Source organism: Apus apus, chromosome 4, assembly GCF_020740795.1.
Source record: "Apus apus isolate bApuApu2 chromosome 4, bApuApu2.pri.cur, whole genome shotgun sequence".
Lineage (NCBI taxonomy): Eukaryota > Metazoa > Chordata > Aves > Apodiformes > Apodidae > Apus > Apus apus.
The window spans coordinates 70617791-70640948 of record NC_067285.1 but is presented as its reverse complement, the minus strand read 5'-3'; the positions used below and the strand labels follow the sequence as shown (position 1 = coordinate 70640948).

General features: G+C 39.6%; 1 protein-coding gene across 5 annotated transcripts in view; it reads right to left on the bottom strand.

The window, feature by feature from the left end:
- The window catches only part of TMEM131L (transmembrane 131 like), an 82348-nt gene that overhangs the window by 34829 nt on the left and 24361 nt on the right, over positions 1-23158 (bottom strand). For all 5 annotated transcript variants that reach the window (XR_007889543.1, XM_051620063.1, XM_051620065.1 and 2 more), the window contains exons 4-9: positions 13434-13505; positions 12358-12481; positions 11178-11294; positions 8433-8543; positions 2206-2283; positions 181-334 (exon numbers count right to left, since the gene is read on the bottom strand). Coding sequence is in view for 4 of the 5 variants with exons in the window: in XM_051620063.1 (XP_051476023.1) it covers positions 181-334; positions 2206-2283; positions 8433-8543; positions 11178-11294; positions 12358-12481; positions 13434-13505 (656 nt within the window). In the remaining variant the exon portion in view is untranslated. The remainder of the gene's footprint in view (positions 1-180; positions 335-2205; positions 2284-8432; positions 8544-11177; positions 11295-12357; positions 12482-13433; positions 13506-23158) is intronic.

The window sequence follows — 23158 nt, the reverse complement described above, 5'->3', positions numbered from 1 at the left end:
AAAGACGACTGTACTTACAGTAAGTCTGCCCCAAAAGAAGTGACTGACAAGCTGTGTTTAACTAAACTGATTTCTCTTCCCTTACTTGCAAAATTTAGCCGTTACTGAATTTTATTAAATTTAGCACATCAATTTACAACTTATGTATAAAACCAGGTTCTATGACAATTTAGGACTTACCTGAGGTCTTCGTTTTTTCCATTGCTACATAAACTACAAGAAGATTCTCCAGTAAGTATTGCCTGTGCTCCACAACATCTTGTTGGGCATTTTCCATTCTTACCATTAAGCTCATTTCTAGCAGCACTGGGTCATCAGACATAAAACAGCAACTCTGGAGCAAGACAAGGGAATACGGTGTGGGTGGTGGTCAAGGGAATGGAAAGAAATCATTACAGCAAGTTATCGAGAAGTTAATAAAAGGTATTATCTAGCAGGCAAGGTTTCCAGCACCAGAGTGCTGGCAAAACAGGAGTAAGTAGGGCTTCTGCTAAAATCTCTGCAGAAACCAAAGATAGTGCACATAAGACAGCACAGCAGAAACAAAGACAAAAAACAACTAAAAAGGACACTGAATCTTGAAAGAATGCAAATTTATAAGCTCTCTTTGTCAGTCTCACCTCAGGGACTGCAAAACAGTATCCTTTGTTAAAACCTCTGCCTTCAATAAAATGTGCCATAAACAGACTGATGCATGTGTCTTAACGGTGTCTTAGGAAGACAGTTCATGTTCACTGGTGTTTTTATAGTTAATTTTTCCAAATTCTGTGTTTTTTGTCTCCATTTCTCACTTAATTTATTTTAAAAAAAACAAACATACGTGTACAATTCTTAATAGAAAACACTGTTGTCTGGCTAGAATACTTCAGATAAATACAAAGAGGATCTTGTTTCCTTCTTTAAGTAGTGGCTGCTGTTAAGACAGCTGAGTCTTAGCAAATACAAAGACATAATTTAGCAAAAAACTGAAGCCAATAAAGCAAAACAAAACTAGACAATCAACAGTGAGTAACATAAATGTGTTCTGCATCACACCATGAAGGTGGCTAAGCTCATGCTCCAATGCCCTACCAAGAGGACTAATTTGTTCAAGAGGAGAAGAAAACTTCCACCCCTGGCACACAAAGTGCTCCCATGAAGCAGCCACAAAATACCTTCAGTAATTTGAATTGTCACAAGGAGGAGGAACAGCAGGAGTGGGGAAGCATCCCTGGGAATAGGATACCGGTCCACCACTTGCACAGCATCAAAGAAACCCTCAGCACATGGAATGGCTGCCAGGAGCAGGAGAGGAGGCTGTTGTAGAGACTGGAGCAGGAAGGTGGTGTGCCCTTGGGAAGCTCACAGCAGGCAGCTGAACTACAAGCCACCGCAAACACTGAGGTGCACCTCAAGCCTAACCTTCTTCACCAATGCTATGCAAGAATCCAACGTGGGAATAAAAGAGCACAAGATCACTGTGACACCTAACGTACAGAAAAACAGCTATGGAGTCTGGGCCTTGAGACACTCCATGGAAGAAGGGTTCTGCAGACCAGAGGGTGGACCTATGTATCTGACACAACAAAATATCCCATCAAGTAATGTCACCGTTGTGAACCAACACCCGCTGACTGCATAAGGATGTTTGAGGAGAAAGGGAAAGATGAGATTCAGATGGTGCTGCTGAGGAGAAGACCTACTGTCCTGAGCATTCAGAGCTTTTGGAGGAGGCTGTTTGACTAACAAGCTTGCCCCACCTCAGCTCTGCCCAGTGTCAAGGCCACCATCAAAGCCTCCTGAAAACACAGCCCAGACAGCCTGGTCTTCAGCCTCTCAGCTCAGTGACCTTTTGTCAGTGTGAACAAGAAACCTGTAAAACCTTTCTGGAAAAAGGAAATTTACAGGAATCTAACTACTTTTGTGCCCCACATAAGCAATACAACATTTACACATTAAAAGACTTAACCTGCTGAATTGGTTTTGGGGGGGTTTGGTGTCTTTTTCCATCTCCCCCTCTCTTAAAGGTTATAATGTGCTCTGTGTGACAATTTATACCACAGGATACAGTTGAATAAAAGCATAGGTAAAAGCACAGTTCCCTTTTAAACTGAAACATTAGAAATTGTATTGTTGCTAAAACTTCTAGAGCTCTGGAAAATGCCCCTCTAAATTTGGGTTAAAATTAAAAAGCTTAAATAGAAATAAAATCTTAATAAAACATACCTTAACTTGCTGATATGCATCGTTAGATAAACTGCATTCAAGGTGAACGTGTAAGAGACTGGCATTCATAGTTTCTGCCTGTAAGAAAGAAAAGTGAAGAAAACATAAAGCATATTGCTTCAAAAGATTTCATCACGTAAATTCAACTCACACACCACTATTTATAAAGGCAACAGGACTGTTGCTGCATATGCATGACACAGCAATGTAAGGAAATTTCTAAAAATAAATGCAATTACTTTAAACAGTAGGCCAGAAACCAATCTCCAACTCTCAGGAACTCCATCAATATCTATTTACTTATCAAACTATTATTGTACAGGATTATTAAATATTTATACAGCATCAACATGAAAAACCCCTATAAGTTTTAATATGTCAATAAACTGTATGCAACAGAGCCCTTTTGTATAATATAAAAGCTTATTTCCTTGTTTTCTGTATATTTTCTTTGCTGATTGGGTATTGCAATACAGTTGCTGGGCCAAGAACATAATGCTTCTTGTACCAGATCTGGCATGTAGGCTTCATTTCAAAATGGACAGACAGAAAATACTTGTTTCACCTTTGTATTGATTGAAAAGGAGAAAAAAAAGACACATTGATTCTGCCAGCTTATAAAGCACTCATCAATCTAACGGGGCAACAGTGCTGACAAAGCCAACATAGCTCATAAAAGCTATCTGGAAATCTGGACTGCTAAATTACGTGCACAAACTCATAAGCCAGTATATCTTGAATCTAAATTAAAAAAAATAAAAATTCAGAATGACAGACCTGTCACTCTATCAGTGCCTTAGTTATAGCAAAACTACCTGGTGATCTTGAGATTGATGTGGAACCCCTTCCAATTGCTTTTGAGATACTGAATTAAGTATCTGAGTGGGGTATCTGCAGGTGTTGATGCAACTGACTTTTAAGAATTCCAGCAATTTGATACTGAAAAGTGAAACTGTGAAGAAATATTTCAGAAGTATCCAAATCATAGTGCATGTCTCCCTGGGTCATGCAAAAGGAGCAGAGTGCATCTGAGCAGAGAGTAGATTTACCACATACGTGGCATTTCATGAGGTCAAATTTTACAAAAGCACAGCCAGAAGGAAGTCCATGCACAATGTGCATTCCTGATTCAACAGGATTTCATACCAGAATGACCGGGGCTTCACACAAGAGGGCGATGTAACCTCTTCTAAGGTGGCTAGCAGCACCCAAACCCTGCTTCCAATGCAGCTCTGTAAGGGACACAAAAACCTGCCACCTCCTTTCTTTTTTACAAATGCTTTTGTCCTCATCAAATTTTGAGAAAGAAAATTAGCAACATTTAATTACAAAACATGCACCATTTAGTAATCTCTCACGGCCATGACTGATGGTGGACTTCTAATGAGGCAGTAAGATCATAACAAGAGAAACTTTGAGGGTAATTTTTCTGGTTTATCTTGATGCTTAGACTTCCCTTCTAAGCGGTTCTTGAGAGAAAATTACCACGTTCATGGGACTAAATAAGGAGTTGTTAGCCTTTATTCAATGTCATTGTAGTTTAAAATACTTTTAAGACATTATGCCTCTATTAAAAAAAAAAATAATAAAAATCAGCCAAATCATATTTTTCCTTTTTTTTTTTTTTTTTTTTAATTCTTGACCTGGCATAGGTCTACATTGGAAACTCCTGTCACCTTCAAATGGAAGCTGCTAATGTAACATGCAGAGAGAGGGAAAACTGTTTACTTCATATTAATCTGTTTTTTATGGGAATTTATTTTTTTTCTCTTTGTGAAGCTATCGTCAGAAAAGGAAGAGGGTTTTCATTTATCTAAGGCAGACAACAGATGCATAACTGCCACACCCACTAACTTACAACACGGGTAGGGCGGCTGTGTTAACCATACACAGAAGATAAAGCATCTGAGAAGGAAACACTGGCAGAAGTAGTCTCCACAAAGACAAACCCAGGACCACATTTTCCAGCACTTCCTTTACACTGTAAATTCACTGCCTATGAATCAGAGCAGGGAGTTGAGCTATGCAGTGTACGTTTGCACCAGAGGCAAACTGAAAAGGAGAGGTGCACGGCACAAGGGAAAAGGTTAGAAAGAGCGCTGGAAAGCAGTACAACTCCACTGCCACTTCATCACCTGGTGCCTCTATCTTGTATTAGATATGTTTGGATATATATCTGCACATACACACACACACTCAGCACCCACAAATCCTACATGAACTGAACAGAGAAGTCTGATAGAAGGATGCAAATTAAATTCTTACCAGTTTTGGTAAGCTCTTTCCTTTAAATTTTAAAGAAACAGAGCTTCTTTCAAAAAAAAAAATTTAAAAACCTGAGCCATCTGATCTGCAAAGAGCCTCACTCTTCTGGTGAAGATCTAGGATTCTTGCTGGGAGATAGTATAGTAGGCAATCATTAGGAAATAATTCATCCATCAGAAGCGACAGAGTATCAAGAACAGCCCAACAGCCACCAGGCAACTACAGAGGCCCAGGTCACTTTTAGTGGAATAACTCCCTGTTCTGCCTTAGATGCCCTGTCAATCAGACACAGCTCTATACAAGATTTTCAAAGACATATTCTTGCATCATTATCAGGACTGTAGAGTTCAAACTACTTCCTGGAGTTTGGCTACAACATAATTTTAATAAGAACAAACATCGAACAAGTCCTCTCTTCTCCCTGCAGGTTGATACTCCAAAGTTTCTGTTCTGGACCGGCCCTGGCCCTAAAGAGCTGTGAAGAGCTAATTCCACTCTGAATGGTGTTAATAAGCTGTCCCTGTAATAATGATTCAGCAAAGTTTCATCATTTTTTTGCAGGCAGTTATCAGCATGGCACACCAAGAAAACTCTGCTGTCCTCCTCCCTTCCTTCTCCACACTCAAGCACCAGACTTGGATACATTTGCTTCTCTGATCCTCTGTCCATTGTCACAAAGCACAGCTTAAGGAACCTTGGGTTCCTGCCAGTACTTGCAGTTATTTCCCATGTCATTGGTTCATAAACTGCAAACCCCTCTAGGTCAGCAAAGTGATGCCTGTCTCTCCTACGATAAAACATCACACCCTGAAGGTATCTCCTAACATTTCCACTGCATTTGTACAGTGTTTTTAACACGAATCAGTGATGTAACTGCCCTCTTAGTGCCATCCAAATATTAAACAATGCCAAAAAACAAGCAACTGGAGCAAAGGCTACATCCAGAAGGTGGATAAACAAAGATGACCTATACGGGCCCCACCATCAGTTACAGCTTAGTGGTAACTAGCCACTGCTGAATGACCACATGGACACACTATGAATTCAGAGTGTCGGACACAGCTCTCCTCTCCTGACGAGTGAGCCACGAACCCAGAAGTCCTAGGATCCTGGACCACAGTCAGAGCATGCTGATCCTGAACCCTTCAAAAGCTGAAACTTAGAAAAGAGTAACAGAAAGAGGGTAAAATTCAACAGTAGAAAAAGCAACTTTGTATTTTTATTTTCTTATTAATTACTAGAGTTTCTGCTAAAAAAAAAAAAATCAACTCGGAGAATGACGGAGAAAAAAGAAAGACCTGAGTACCTTTGTCTATTAAAGGATTAAAAAAAAAAACATGGCAAAACAAATGGAAGTTCAATTTTCCACAAAATAAAAATGCAAACAGAAATACTACTAAATACTATGGTAGAGGCAAAATTTCATCCATATCCCTATGTACAATTCTGGCTATTCACCTTCAAAATACATTTCTACAAACTGTAGAAGCTGCAGAAGAGGACTGTCAATATGATTAAGAAATGGACAGCCCATCACTGAAGAAGATACTACAGAGCATGGACTGCTTAGCTTGGCAAAGCAAAAGCTGAGAGATGTGATGCCACCTACAAGAGATTCTGGCTGTAAGCATCAGAAACAGGAGGAGTTATATAAACTAAATGCATATCTTAACAAAAAAATATAAACTGGCCACAAAATATTTGAAAGTCAGGTGTAGGTTTTGAACCATCCAAGGAGCAAGAACAAGTATCTGGGGTTATGGTAACAATGCCTGCCAGCAATTCTGAGACATCGTTTCACCAAGCACATGATGGGAGTAAATGGCATTACCTTTCTGGCCCTGGTGATCCAGGATGTTAGTATTACTTAACAGCTTAAAACCAACCACCTTTTAAACAGGAGGTAACAGGCAAGAAATAGAAACATACCTTGCAGCACTTGGAAAGCTTTCTCTCAGGTTTCCAAGCAGTATCAGTAGACTTAAAAGTAAGGATACCTTTAGCATATTGCACTAGACACTGTAGCTCAAGGTTACAATTCATTCATCCCAAGATAACTAGGGATGCATAAATGAGGCTTACGCTAATCTTCACATACGCTAGTATTTTACTTCAGTTAAAAATAAACTGAGGAAAGTAAATGTGCACAATTCAGTATTACTGGTTTGTTTTAAATGTTTTTTTCACTACAAAACTCTATTGCAAGTTTAATAGTTATGCATACTTAAATTTGCACATGTGTAGTCACTCAATCAAACCTTATAGACCTCTCTTCCTTCCACAGCTTCTAAGCCTAAAATCAAAACTGGACAAGACAGTATCATACCAATTTTTATGGGATCTGGATCAGAGTATTAGTAAGGTGAATTCAAGGAGGCACTTGGGGAGACAGCTATTGGTAGAGCAATATTATTCTAAAAGGAACCCAAACTCAAGCCATAAGCTCCTCTTCAGTATTTAGATCTTGTCTTCCACCTTTAACAGCTGAGGAGCCCATTCCACTGCTGCAGCATTTCTGTCTAAACTGGTGACATTCAGTGAACGGAAGAACAATTAATCAATGATAGGCTGGCACAGGAAAATGACACCCAATACTAGGAGAACTGAGTCAACACTCTCTCACAACTCATGTCCTGCAATAAGACTTGTGCCAGGTGGCACCATGCCGCACTGCCAAATATGACGTCAAGATCGTATTCTAGAGAAATGAAGCACAGGAAAATGTTCCTCACTCTACAGTAAGGAAAATTTCAAATGCTCCCCAAAACTTCTCTACTCAGGAATTCAGACAGAACTGCCAAGCACTAGAGTGTGCATCCAAGCTTCAGACAGTACCTGACAGCAACTAGCTAGATGTGAAGATGCAGAGAGACATGTCATGAACAGCATCCAAAAAGCCCTTCTCAGTTCTACCCCAAGCACCCAAATTACAAAACCTGAAGATTTTTGATTGCTTCACAAGAGTCTGTGTACATCCACAAGCAAGCATACATGTGTGATTACAGGAAAGTGACTGGTTCAGAGAAATGAAACGAAAAGAAGAAATTGTGCATTATCTCTGGGTAGAGGTAGGACTGACCTAACATGCACGCAGCACAGTGAAAAATATTATCTGATTTGAGAATGTTTCTCAGGTCAAACAGAAGACATCACAAAGGCAATTAATGCAGCCTACATCTACATAAAAGATTAAATTATGTTATGTGTGAAGATACACTAATATGTTTTTGAATAAATCTCTGTAGAATACAGGAGGAAATTTCAAAGATCAATGTTTCCCATTAGTTATTTACTTGAAAGGTTCTACATGGCCTGAAGACCATGAAAATATCTGCAACTGCAACCGAACGACACATTGTTAAAGCTTCTTTCAACAGAAATTGTTATGCCTTGTAAATCCACCTCGCTGTATTCTCTGTAACTCCCTGCTTTAGTCAAGCTGAGCTAAGCAAAGCTGGTATGTTCAGCAGTGATGTAGGCAGGAGGGGATACTCCAACCTGACTCCAAGCTCTCATTCTCACCCACACAGCACACCATGCCTTTTAACTCTGGCAAACAGCTGGTGCAGCCTGGCTGTGGGGAAGGAGTCTGAAGTAAAATGCAGAACAAACCAAAGCTGCCCTCCTCCCAACTTTATAATACAAAGTTTCTATTTTTTAGGACAGATCAATTCTCCAGTTTAGTTCAGAGCAAGGCCTCACAAGTAAGTTTTCTTAGCAGAACTGAGCAGACAGCACACCACAGGACCATGAACCAGAACAAGCAGGAATAGTTTAAATGTCAAAGACTGTCAGAAAACCAGAACACCAGCTCATCACAGTAGCCCTGTATTTTGCAACCTCTCTCCTGCAGTCACTGGTACTTTTTGTTAACGCTCCCTGCATCCCAACAACCTGGGAACAAAAACCTCTTATGTGTAAGAAGATTTATATTTCATCTCCATTTAAAATGTATCCTGTACCAGTGTGTGTGATGCCTGGATGTTTCGAATGTGTGGAAGCAGTAAGTAGGCATTTGCTAGCTGCACTTTAGGTTCTTCTGGAGAAGATGTCAGAGTTCCTGTTCCAAAAACCTGGTGTTAAAAAAAAAAAAAGGTCATTACATCAACATGTAATATTTCAGTTGTCACAGTAACATAAAAAACCTATTTTGCTAATAATAACAATCTTCGCAAAAAACAGAATGGTTTTTCAAATTAAATTTATTTTTAAAAGAAAATATACAGATATAAAGTTCCAATGTAGAGAGTAACTATACACATAAATAGCACTTTAGCATCTTCGCTCATTCAGGCACTATTACAAAAACAAAACACAAAGCACTCATCAGCAAAGCATCAGGCTATCTCAGTAAGAAAGTAGCTAAACTCTCTTACTGTTTTTCAGGCAATTACAGTACACATATCACCATTTGGCAGTGCAGAAATTTCTGGAAAAACTTTTGTTACTAGCTCAATTGCATATTTAATTAAATGGCTTTGCCTTAAGAATTGAGTAAAATAATTTTTGTTCATTTCATTTTTAAAGTCTGCAGTTTTCACAGCACTAGATGATTTGCAAGTTGAATGTTTTACTGCATTCATACTCTGTTCCACCAAGATTAGTTTATGACAATGAGATGCAGGATAATGGGGGGGTGGGGGTGTGGGTGGAAATCATTAGAGGTTAAGAAAAATGCCTTCGGGTTTTTTTATAGAAAAAACCTCTTTTTTAATAAAGAGGATAAAACAATGCATTCTATGTTCACTGAAAATCTCTGACTATCATTAGAAAACATCAGTTCAAAGCAAATATGCTTTTTTATTTTTAAATGGAGGCATTTGAACATGAGCCAGCAGTGTGCCCAGGTGGCCAAGAAGGACAACAGCATCCTGGCCTGTACCAGGAATAGCGTGGCAAGCAGAAGTAGGGAAGTGATCATGCCCCTGTAGTCAGGACTGGTGAGGCTGCACGTCGAGTACTGTGTGCAGTTCTGGGCTCCTCACTGTAAGAAGGACATTGAGGTGCTGGAGCATGTCCAGAGGAGAGCTACCAAACTGGTGAAGGGTCTAGATAACAAGTCATATGAGGAGCAGCTGAGATAACTGGGGATGTTTAGTTTGGAGCAGAGGAGGCTGAGGGGAGACCTCACTGCCCTCTACAACTACCTGAAAGGTTGTTGGCCTCTTCTCCCAAGTAAGTAATGAGAGGACCAGAGGAAATGGCCTGAAGTTGCAGCAGGGGAGGTTTAGATTAGATATTAGGAAGAATTTCTATACTGAAGGACTAAGTGGTCAGACACTGGAATAGCCTGCCCAGGGAGGTGGCTGAGTCACCATCCTTGGAGGTATTCAAAAAACATGTAGATGTGGCACTTCAGGGCATGCTCTAGTGGCCAAGGTTAGGGGCTTTGTGGGGTTCTTTTTGTAGAGTGTGTATGGTTGTTTGTTAGTTTTTTTGTTTGGGTTTTTTGTGTGCTGATGGTTGGACTTGGTGATCACAGACATCCTTTCCAGCCACAGAAATTCTGTGATTTACAAAATACATTTCACTATTATGGCACCTCTCCTCCATTTCGGTGGAATATTCTGCACATACTCTTGCATAAATGCATTAGAAACATCAAAAATATGTCAAGGCTTTTTGGGATCTCAAAAGCACTATAGCTGTGCAACAAACACTCAAGTTATGCCCAATTTTGAAACTCTTAAACTTAATGCAAGCTGAAATCATGGGCAACTACTCCCTCTTTCTCAGGTGGCTGGCAAAACTGTCCATGAAAACCAGTCCGTAACTGATTTTAGCAGCAGTCCAACAGGATACTTGACTGATTTTTTTATGATACTAACAACTGCTTCCCTGAAACTTGTTAATAAAGGGCCCTGGCTGAGCAATAAATCAAGGGTTCAGAAGTGACCCCACAAAGAGAGATGCCAGAAGGAAAAGGTCAGCTACCCTACAATGGACTCTTCCTTCATCCTTGATGAAATGTTCCTGCCAAATGTGGCATTATCTCTAGTAAGTATTAGATAAATGCAACATTTGTATTAAAAACCATGTATTTCAATTGAACTTACTTATTCTTCCATTTAAGGAGCTTTGTTTTCCAGCATAGTATCAAAGTATGGGAATGGACAGTTGGATAGCTGATTAAAGCTGGCATTGTTTTCAAAGCACTAAATTCTGAGTTAGATTTTTTAAAAAATAATAAAAGGCATTAACTTGGAGTGTATAATGCCCCTTATAAAAACAAAAGGCTTGAGACTTGTCTGAATTCGCTAGCTAATCAGACAACAGACAGCATTGATGCATGACCATTACTTCACTTCCATGTTTTACAGGCCTCAAACTATCACCCTGCACTACATCCCCAATGTGTTTACATAAAATGCTGCAGAGTAGCTGAAAACCACCAAAGTATCTCCTATATTGGTTTTTCGTGACACATGTGTTCCAGCACAGTGCAGTCTCGACTGCAGTATTATATGAAACTGGCCAGGAGTGACAGGACCAAGTACACACATAAAAATGCAGTCGTAATTTTAACCATATACCTGTATGAGGGATCATGAGACTCACAAGATCTGGTAAAAGGGGTGAATTGTAAACATTTCTCCAACTGATTTGTATCAGGAATGTAATGAGCTTTTAAAGTGTCCAAGTTCAAAATGAATGAAACTCACTTTTTAAAACACAAGTAAATGCAAGCTAAAAATAAGAATATTTACCTGATATGAAAGTACTCCATGAGATGAGGTATTTATAAATAATGAGCTTTCAATACTGCCTTCTTCTGTTGGCAGGAAGAGTACTCTGAAAGAAATTTTTCCCATCGCTGGAATCACCTGCAGACACCACAAAGAAGCTTGCTTGCTCTGTGCCAGTGATCATGACACCCACCATTCAGTCACAGCCCAAGAGACATTTGCACATGCACATCCCTATCTGTACATCCCACTCAGCAGAACCTCAGCCCTGAGAAGTTTCATCTGTCCACATCTCTTGACTCTTACAACAGAGAAGAACCGAGACCACACAGCAACTTGCTATATGGTGGCTGGAGTTTCTCAGCTAGATCAGGCCTGATCAGGCAAGACTCTTTTTTGCACAAGAAGTTAATCATGCAGCCTCTGCGTGCACAAAAATGCTTCCCTGCATATAGATCCCTACTGCAAAGCAAATTAATGCCCACTGTGATAGATAGTCAAGTGAGCCAAAGCTGAACTTGTGCAACACAATTACTAACCAAATAGGTCCAACTGAAGGAACAACGACATTTATGTCTGCACAGTAGTACCCATTCAGCCATAATAAAAACACTGATCAGATGAAAGCATAAAATAACCACTTTGCACATCAGCAGAGGATGAAATCTGGGCTTCATCAAACATGAGACCACAGCAATTCATTCTTAACATGCGTTATATTGTTATGCATAATTTTTTTTTAATTGGATTTAAAATAACGGTCTTAGATCATAAGGCAATTATGCTCTTAATTGCAGTACAAAATGCATAAAACATTTAACTGCAAGGGATTTTTAGAGGAATATGCAAGACCACTCAAAAGACTGAAAATTCAAGGCTGTAAAATACCCACATGCCTGTGGATTACTGTATAACGCTGCACAGAGTAGAATGAGATTTAAACAGCCTCTTTAACACTGAAAAATTCTTCTCTGTTACTGTAAAACACATTTCCTACTGCAGATTTGGATGTCTCTGTCTTCTCCCTTACCAATCTAAGTAGAGGTGAGCATAAAAAAAAAAAGCTAGTAAAACAGAAAAAAAGTTAGCAGTCCGAAAAAAAAGCACAGAGAAAAAACAGAATGAAAAGCTTAGGCCAAAGGCAGCACGAAGGCTTGGCACTTGGCCATTACATAGTTTCCAAAAGTACATCAACACTCACCCGGCTATGAGCAGGAGACGCATGAAACTGTCTAGTAGCTGTAAACACTGAATTCACTACAACTTCTCTATCTCTACTAGGGTTGTAGGCATGCAGCATTTTAGCTCTGGGTAGCCCCAGTAATCTAAAGGCGGGGGGGGAAAGAGAAAGAAAATATTCACTTTATAAACACAGGCACTGCACAAAAAGCAACAAACACAAATCACTCTAAAACACAATGATATGCAACAATTTCCCCATTGTAACTATTCTTTGGAAACATGCCAAACAAATTTTGCCTTTTATTATTCAAAGACAAGTAAGTAACACTGCAATGTGAGAGGTGAAAAATTAATTTGAGTCACAGGAAGAAAAGAAACAAACAAAAAAACAACCTTACCAGGCACAAAATTTTTAATAAAAAAGTTTAAACAACCAAAGCCTTATTTTGTCAGAGAAAGCAACAATTATTTTAAGGCTTTTGCTTTTGCTTTAGCTAACACATCCTATGCCCCAGCATTTTACATATTCATTCTGTGCATCCTCTGAAACACTCCTTTAAATCACAAGGACCATGTTTCTTTTCAGCTACTGATAGACCAAAGGCTGCTTGTAATTTAGGGACAATTTTTAGTTTTCTTGAATGAGATATTTAAAAAAAAATAATAAAACAAATGCAAAAAAACAACTACCACCACCAAGATCAGTATTCTACCACTGCCTTTTGCCTAGGACCTTCTGGGTTTTATTTTCAGAAGTTGAAGGAAGCAACAGACTCGCACTCCACTAGGAAGGCAATTTTTCAAGAAATTAACAACCACTAAGAAGAAATTATTTGACATCTATGTTAAATCAACTGAAATGTACCCCAAATGTGTTACAGTTCCCTTTTCCTACTTCCCAGAACTATATTGATTTTCATTTACAAAGCTTTGCAAGGCAAGAAACAATTTAAACTCTGTGGCAATAACTTAATGTCTTTTTTTTTCAGAGGATGGCATGATCTCAGCTAATGCTCTTTACTCAAATGTAGCCCAAAAGAGTTGTTCCTCCCAGGTTCATTATCAATCAAAGTAACAATAATGTAAAATACTCACTGCATTCCAAAATGCAGAACTGATGGGTGAAAATGTAAGGCCTTCCCATTTGGAGGCATCTTTGCTGAGAAGCTGAAAAAAAGGGAAAAGAAGCCACAATTAATATTTAGCGGGCATCATGTGACACACTGCAGGGAATGAAGGTATGTTCCAGGCTCTGACTCCTTTTATTTTAAACACACACTATTTCCAAATCTCCTCACACATTCTTGCTGCTGTAAGACTGACCTTTTAAAAACGTTTCCATATAACAGTACATGCTGGCAAGTTCATGCCAATAACAGTGCAGTTTGAGAAGTATCCTATTTTAGATGCAATTCTGGCTTCGACAACCTCTCCTCCTTGCACATGTCCCCACAGTCATGCTGGTACACCTGCTTACGGGGCTGTGCAGCGAACTACAGAGGGAAAGCAACTTAAAGAGTCCTGGGGAATGAAAACTACGTCAGCAAGGAGCAGATCCCCAGTCTCATCGATTCAACATTCACACAAGCACTGGTACGAGCACACCTGAGAGATGCAGAGGAGTAAACAACAGCTTGGGCAGAAGCTGATATCAAAAGAAGTGCTTGCCTAGCTGTGGCTTTACTGAGAAAGCCAACTCCTTTCTTATATGCAAAAAAGAGTAAGAAATAATGTGAAATACATTATGAAAAAGGTTTCCTTTGCCCTAGGAAAATTCACAACGAAGTTCTCATCAGCTCTAGTACATTTTTAGCTTATTTCAACATGAGTCAATACCCTACAACACAGACAGAAATCCCATGATAGCTTCATCAGTTTCTCATTTAAAACTTGCCTTCCACAAGTCCCAGCAACCACAGTGGTAAAGAACAAGCCCAGCACTTGTTCATGAAATCTACATACCCAGCTATGCTGTTTAAACCTTCCCCAGAAGCAGTCTGCATTTTTCATAGCCAGAACCAGTTTCATCTTTACTGGATGATGCTATTAAGAATCCTAGCAAAGTTGAGTCCGAGAAGGGAGGGACAGACTGTGATCTCATTAAGTTATCCAGCTGCTTTGCATAATATGTGGTAGTATAGTTAATTGATCCCCAATTTAAAAATGTAGCTCTGTAACATTACAGTTTTAATATATTAAAGTACCTACATAATTATGTTGTTATATTCCAAACCAATAGAGACATCATAATTTATTACCAGTCAGGTAAAATCAGGTTTATCATTATGAAAATCCACAACTTTCATGAAAACGTTTCTCACACGAGGGAGCAAACTCCCTTGCTGCTACAGCAGGAGGACTGCAATATATTCACTTGCATTTCTGGGAAGTTGCTAGAAAATAACAAAAGAACAGATGATGCAGAACTACAAAGTCTGGGTGAATGACAGCCTCCTTCCAACTACCTTGTCTCTCTCTGCCCCAGCTAACTCTTACTCCATTCCTAGAACCACTGCAGCAACCAGTACTTTCTTTGCCTTCCAACCTCAAAGACAAAATGCCGTTGTAAATACACACAAATTAAAATTACTACGACAATAAAAGCCTCGGACATTTGGGAAAAGGTACACTTCTTAAGGGTCCTCAGATCCTTTTTCTTACATGCACGCACAGAGCAAAATAAAAGTTAAGCCAGGAGCTTACACACTATAGCATCACCCTGAAGCCTTAGGTTTCTCTCATTTTGCAGGTACTGCTGAAATATCTTTTCTCACTTAGAAAAAACTTTTGCTGAGAAGTGCAAAGACGCTGAGTGGATGTAGGAGACTGTATTTCATTTGGTTTGGGTGAACAAGGCCAAGCTAAAGCAACAGTTCTTAAAAATGCTTTGTATCACTGTTCAGAGAACAACCACAGCCAAGCCCCTACTAGTCAGAAAACTGTTCTGTCGTTAGAACAGCAGCAGCAGCAGCAGGGATCCCAGGGCTGCCATCCCACTCCTTCTGGAGAAGGCAGCCTGGACCTGCAATGGCTGAAGCTCAGCCTGCAGGCTGATCTGACTCCTGAGCACACAAGTGACTTCAGAGCATCCCTGCACACTGCTCCTCAGCAGTCCCAGAACAAGACATCCAGCTTCTGCTCTCCACCCCACAAAAGCTGCTGAATTGCTCCAAGCCCCAGCCTGGCCCCAAAAGCAGAACAGCCACATTCCTACAGCGTTGCACTCATAACTGTGCTTGGTAGCAAGCTCCAGGGCATCTGCACCACTTTATCAGCAGCCCCCAAAGCAGGGCCAAAAAATTACTCGAGAGCTGACTTTATTCAACAGCAGGACCAATGGAAAGAGAAATCCATCACTGTTTTGCGTTTCTTTTCCCCCAAGGGAGAAGACCACAGGCTGAAATACCAGGAATGGGCAGGGGATCATTCTGCCCGCCCACTGCACCTGAAGATGCATTTTAAAGCCTGTCACTATAGAGAAAGAGGGACAGGCCCATCTACATTAGAGGTGTACTCCTCCAGTGTGTTACCACGAGTCTTTTAGGGCCAGCTGGAAGTTGGCAGAACACCCTTCTGCATCCCTGCACTCCAGACACAATTCAGCACGTTCAGATCTCTGCAGGGGATCTGACACGGCAATTTATTAAGACAGTTAAGAGTTCAAGTCACTTACTAGAACAAAACATTTACTTTCTGCATTTATTTATTTAGGAACCTCAGCTCACTAATAGATTCACCTCAAATTATGCAAAAAAACCTATCTTTTGGCTGCAGACGACATGCTCAAAAAGTACACAGGTCATTTCATGAGCATGTTACAGGCCTGAGAAAGACACACAAATAACAGCCTAGGAATGGAAGTCTTGAAACAACAAACGTGGAGAAACAGCCCTTTTCTTAACAGGAAAAGCCCAATTTTCAGCTACTCTTTAATTGCTTTTAAAATCAGCTAACATCACATGAAGTGTGCTACCTAACAAAGCTGGACTCCACACTCAAAGGCATCTCCCCATTTTTTCAGGCAGACCAGCCAAACACTCTGACTTCTGAATGACAAATTTTAATTCACCAGGTCAGTTACAGCATTTCAGGGGACGCTTTTAAGTACAAGCCAACAGAACCAGAGAGAAACAGGAGAAAGAAATAGAAAAAGGGTAGGGAATTCCTGGCAGATATTTTGAACACTTAGTAGTAATTGCCTTTGTATCAAAATAACAGTTTAAGCAGCCCCAGTATCACTTGCCAGCCCAACAATTCAATGCTCTTCTTCGTCTTCATACTCACAAAATATTCAAAGTGCTGACCCTGTGAACCATCCATGACCAGAAAGAAAAAGTAAGAACAGCTGAAACACTCTGGAGGTGTAGGGAAGGCTCCACACAGTCACCTAGAGGAGGGGGGAGATGTGGGGCAGGAGCTGGGGGGAAGAAGAGGGTGAGCCCAAGAGACCCGCAGCCTCAGCACGCTCCAGCTCATCACCCTGATTCACAGAAAACACCCAGCAGAGAGGGACAAAGCCTGAGCGTGCACACAATTCCCAACACTAGGGATGCCTGCTGAGGAGAAAGGTGGATGGAGAGCAGACAAAAAGGGGCTGGAGGAGAAAGTGAGGAAGAAGCATGACACCATGGGGAGGAGCAGGATGGAGGAATGCAAGAACCCCCAATCACCTGTGCAAGCAGAGAAATGTGTCACTCTAAGACAGTAGTAGGGTTTGGGTTTTTTTTGTTGTTTTAAAAGGAGCAAGATCTGTATGATCTTAAGCCACCATATGCCCTCCACTGAAAAGCCACGGAGGTGCTTATCTGTAGGGAAAAGGGCATCACAGGAACATTGAGATGTTCCAGCCTTTTACAATATTTCCGGCTGCAGAAAAGAATATTTTGGTGTCTTGCTGATGGGGGACTAACAAAGTGAGACGCTAATACAGGGATGCTCACTAAACACATGCCGAGTGCGCTATTAAATACACAGCTGAAATTGTTTTGCCCTTTTTCAGTTCTGGTACACTTTGATGTAATTAGTAACAACAAGTAAACAACCAGATCAGTATGATTTTTATGTATTTATTTACAGCCCCAAAGCCAAGTATTTATATACAGCATTCATTATACACAAATATTTGTTCCAAATAAGCAAAGACTCCCAAAAAGTCTCCCCCAAAGTGCAACAGAATGGAATCTTTCTTCGTAACAGTATTATTCATACTTCATAAGCCAAAATCACATGAAAGCTATTTCTCCTAAAAATCCAATCAGAAGGCTAAATAAATCTACTCCGAATACATTGTGTTGGTGGTTTTTGGTTTTGTTGTCCTTTTTTTTTAAGATAAAACTTAAAAACTGAGTTAATTAATCTAATTTTATATATAAAACACTCAGCAATCTGCAGAATAAACTGTATCTAAGCAGAAGTGAAATTTCCTGCGAGGAAGTTCACCCTAGTGTCCCTTTTTCTTCTGTTAGCTCCTCCAAGTCTTCCTTGTATCCACATTTCTCTAATTGATTACTCTATCTTAGGATGCACGTTATCTGATGATTCAGACAGTAATGTTTGTAGTTGAGAATAAATGTAATTGTTACTTCATGCCCTTCATCCTTTTTGTGCCCTTTGTTCACAGCAGATGAAGAAAAAGCAAGTCAGGGGAAGGTATTTTATTGTTGGGTCTTTTTCTTTATGGTTGCCGGGTTTTCTTGGAAGCAGCAGGCAAAAAGGAATGGATTCTTAACATGCAAGAGGCCCTTTTCCAGTGGATCTGCTTAGGCAGTACTGTTTTATTTTTCAGTATATTGATAAAAGTAAGATTTTACTTAAGTCTGGCACTTTGGCACTTCATATGTTCAGTGCAGGAATATAAATTAAACCACAGGATGAGGTTTAGAGATACAAAAGCATGTATTTATTGTATAGGAAAGCATAATTTATATGTAAACTGAAAGAGAGAAATGAAACTCTAAAACTCTCATTTACTGACTAATTTTAGATTAATTACTCTAGACTACACTTCATAAACAAGAAGTAGACTAAGAGGATGAGATTCATACTTGTGGAAACAACCAAACACAAATACTTTTAATAGCTCCGATTACAGCTGATGCAAATAAATTATTTTGACAAACGAAAACAGTTAATTAAGAGGAAATTGACATAGAAACAGCAGCTGAAACAAAGTCTTCCACAGAGCTGATAGAAACCTCTGTTTTGTCACCTCCCCTAGTTTCTCTCTTCTCTTAACCTCCCATTTACCAAAGGCAGCAAAAGCACCAAGCTGTAGAGATAGAAAGGTTGGACTACAGCTCCTGAGAGACACACAGCAGCTTTGAGAGAGATGATAAAATTGTTTGGAAATACAAAACTAAAACAGGAGTATTTTTAAGGTTTTTGGGGGTTTTTTTGTAACCAAATTTAACTTCTTTCCTAGTGGCAGCAAGAGTCCTCAGAAATCAGGAAGTTCACCATGCAACAACCTTACACAGCTCACAGGCAAGCAATACATGCTGTGTAGGACTGTGGCATCCTGACAGGCACGGCTCCTGCGCAGCAGCTCCCTGTGGACTCAGCCCTGCCACTCTTGCCACCTCAGCTCTGGAGACTTTCAGAACTTCTCCTGAAGCCCAATACCAACCTAAGGCTCAGGTCATAAACACACGAACCACTCAGGCTATAGATTTTATTTTATTTTTTTAAAGAAGAAAATGTCTAGTAAGTAAAAGAACAAAAACATTAATTTTAAACACTGGAAATCTAGAAGGCAAAAAACTCCAGTATTTTTAGCACTGCATTGTTCAGGGAAGAGGAGGAGGTCTGACTCACTGCTCCTGAATGCTTAGGATTGGCAACCCATTGCTAAGAATTCACTTACATGCTTTAGCAGGGAGCTATGCTGCTTCTGGAAGAATGGTGGTCAGCTTTTTATCCTCTGAACTGTGTACATCAGGGACCAAATCCCAGACTGGGGAAATCAGGAAGGGCCAAAACTGTGTCACCCACCAAATGACATGTGTGTGCTTGCCTGTTATTTTGCATGCTTTGGCTACAAGAAAATAGGAGAGGGGAGCTAAACCAAAATAAACCAGTGAAATGGAAAAATCCGCAATAATGTTTATACCAACCTTTCAAATAATAGTCACCTAAGCCAACAGTGCTTCAGTTCCATTTATTACAAAACTACAACAAAATCGCAATGATCAAACTCACAGTATCTCACAGTTGTAACACTTTAAAAGTTGCATTTCTCAACGGGATGTAACTGGAAGGACACAGATAAAAAACATGGCTTTTCTCCCTACCCTCACACCCAAACAGTCTCCTTGAAAAATGTCCAAAGAAGTTAAATGCAGACCACGATAAAATTTAGAATAAGTCTCATGAAGAAGAATAAGACTCAAGAAGAAATACAGCAGAGAAGATAAGCAGTAAGGCACGAAGCACTACAAAGAGCAGCCTGGTGAAAAGACAAGGCTTTCTTCTCTAGATGTGCCTGTGGTTTGTATTCTAGCAGCAGCAGCACAATAAAGTGTGTTTAACAACAGGACAGAACTATTCCCTCCCATAAATCAGTCCTCAACTTCTGAAATAACTGAAGTCTGCACTAAATTAAGAAATTAATTCAGAATGACTTGAGTTAATTTGAAATTGTTTCCTGAAACCTCTTCTTTTGAAATCCTATAGCCACCGAGATTTCAAGCAACAACCAGCGCTCTCTAGAGATGGTCCAGAGGGACCCTGTATTTTTTTAGGCATCTTGGGACAGTCTGCTTGAGCGGGGGTGGAGGGAAGCAGAAATTTTAAATACCAAATGGTATAGAAACCCCTAGAAAACTCCAAGCACAGACCTGGCAGAAAAATAAATGGGTTATCAGTGAATTGGGTGTGCAAATCAGGCACCAATGTGCCTACGCTGACACTTGCAAACACAAAAAGAGAGTCTTGTTTCAGCTAGGCTGAGAAATATCCAAGTTGTTTTAGATGAGTGTATGAGGCCTGTTAGTTCAAAATGCACATAAAATATTTTCCTCTGAAGCATCTCTACCACTGCCAGCAAATCCCAAATACCCTGGCAAGCAGAATATCCACCTTCATTTTCCTTATTGCATTGTATAATTTAACAACTGCAATATTTCAAAAGATGATCTCTAAAACCTTAATAACTATTCTGAAATAAAACCTTTAGTTTGCCTTTTTCTTAAGCTTCTTTGCAATTTAACATTTTTAAAGAAGTCAACAATCTTCTGTTAAACTGTTAAAATTACAGAAACTATAAAGTTTAGTCTTTTTTTTAGTTCTTCCCAAAATAAACTTGCCTAATACAAACACACACTTTGGGCTCCACCAGGAGTCTTGGCATGCTTGCTGTTTCATCTTAAATAACCAGGGTCCTGGGCTTCTGGGGTTATGAGAAAATACTGCATTTCATGTCTTTTTAAAGAATTCTTCTAGCCCACGAGTATGTGAAATAAAAACACAAATCCCAAAGGCAGACAAAGCAGCTCATTTTCCTTTTTAAATCTTAACTTTTTAGCCAAATTCACTTTTTTTTTTTGAGTAATTTGCTTACCCTGTAGTTGCCAGATCCTACTAAAAACAAACAGCAACAAAAAAACCCAAAACAAACCAAAACACCAATCACCTTTATTTAAACTGCCTGAATAACCCAGGCCTGGTCTTCAAAAACTGATGCTAAGATCACAAATAATTTCTGAGATGTGAACTTTTGCCTATCTTAAACAAAAAGTATTATGAAAGGCAGTCAAATCTGAAAGCACTGTGGCTTCCATTTATTATACGTGGCTGATTTTTTGAAGAATGCTGCTAAACTCTCACAATTCAAAATCACTTTAAGAAGAGCGATTAAACTCCCCACCTCTGAAAAATCACTCTGTTTCTCCAAGCTCCTGCCCTGAGTCTCTAAACTGAAAATGAAACATTTTCAAGCGGAGATGTACTGCTCATAGCCTTACTCACACACTTTGAAAACATGAACCCTAAAGAAAGATTGCATGGAGAAGTACCTAGAGGAACAGCTTCCACGGTGTCAGCATGCTGCATTCCCCAGCTAAAAGCAAAGCACGCAGTGAAAGCCTTTATGCTGAAACACCATGAAATTTAAATGACTGTTCCCTACCCATAGTTTTCAAAGCATTTTACTGAAAGCAGTCACATTTCACAGCATGGCCCTGTGAAAGAGGTAGGATAAAACAATGTTAAGAAAGGCAGAAGACAGACCACAAATCCACCTGCCTTTTATCTAAGGAAAACACACATTTTTTACTTACTAGGTATTATTCTGTCCTTGCAATAGCAAAACCATGTCAGAAGATTTTAGTGGCAAGAACTATTTTTAAGCATAGACCTGTACTATCAGAACTAGGAATCTAACAAAGGAAGAGACAGGTATTCCAGAAGAAACAAATACCTATTATATCACACCTGCCTTAACCAAATTAATTCCCTTGAAAATAACAATTAACTTGTTTTCTGTTACTGCACTGTGTCTATGGGAAAATGAGCAACAGAGAAGGAAGAGATCCCAGTGAACACAGACTTCGCTCACCTTTTTAATGTATCAATTACAATTCTGTATTTACTGCTTAAAATAAATCATTTCATCAAGCACACAGTTTTACTCAAACAATCTCCACAAGCTGAAGCGCAAAGGGTATATTTCTGTCTATTCAGCAGCAACTCTCCTTCAAGTGTTTCACTTTCACATGCCAGGGAAATGTATTTTATTAGTTCTCTAGCTGGGGGGATATGGCTCCTGCCCTGAGAGCAGGGGGCCCACGGACAGGAAGCACAGTATGGCTGCAAAGCTCACGGCAATAGGAAGTTACATTCTTGTCAAGTATCATTGCACCCAACCATTTCCTTTTTTTATTTACAGCCGCAGCCAAAAATTTCCGTCTTGACAGAAACCATTTCAAGTCAGAACAGTTCAGCAAAATGCATGAGAGAGCTCTATAGTTGCTGATAAACTTGACCTGTTTAATAATTAAGAGTGATAATCTTCCTACAGCAATTAAGTGTGATAATCTTCCTACAGAAGCTGTCTTTTGCTGCTTCTGCATTAATCCAAGCCTTTTAGCTTCTTTTTATAATGAAAGAGTACAGGCTTGTTGTAGGACAGCTAAGGGACACATTTGTCTGATCTTGGACCTACAGGAAACCTTTACACTGAAGTTGTTACGTACTAAACATTCCCTCCTCTTTATCCCCTGAAAAAAATAATAACTTAAAAAAAACCTAAGCAAATACAAGAAAACTCAGACATAGGACCTTAAAAGGTACCACCTGCTCTGAAAAAAAAATTAAAAAGTCAACAAATTCACATCTTCTGAAGCTGTAAAATCCAAGTTTGACAACAGTGGAAAACATCAGCCTGAACTTTGCACTTCTGTTTTGTGAATTTCAGCCCAAACCATTACAAACAAACTATAATCTTTGAGCATCAACCTTTAAGCACAGCATTTTCCTGCTATCATCCAATACTATGCCTTGTTTAAACCAACATATGAAGACAGACAACCAAAATGGGTTCAACATGGAAAATCATACAAGTTACCTACACAGTATTTTATCAAATAGCTTCAAATGCTACTACTGTAGAAAACCAAACACTACATACAGTATTTAGAAGCATTAGGCAGTAAATTAGTTTACAAACTGGCAAGACATCAGGGAAGTAACAGAGCACTGGAACAGGCTGCCCAGAGAGGTTGTGGAGTCCCGTTCTCTGGAGACTTTCAATACCCATCTGGACATGTCCCTGCTCTGGCAGGGGGGTTAGACTAGATGATCTTCAGAGGTCTCATCCAACCCTG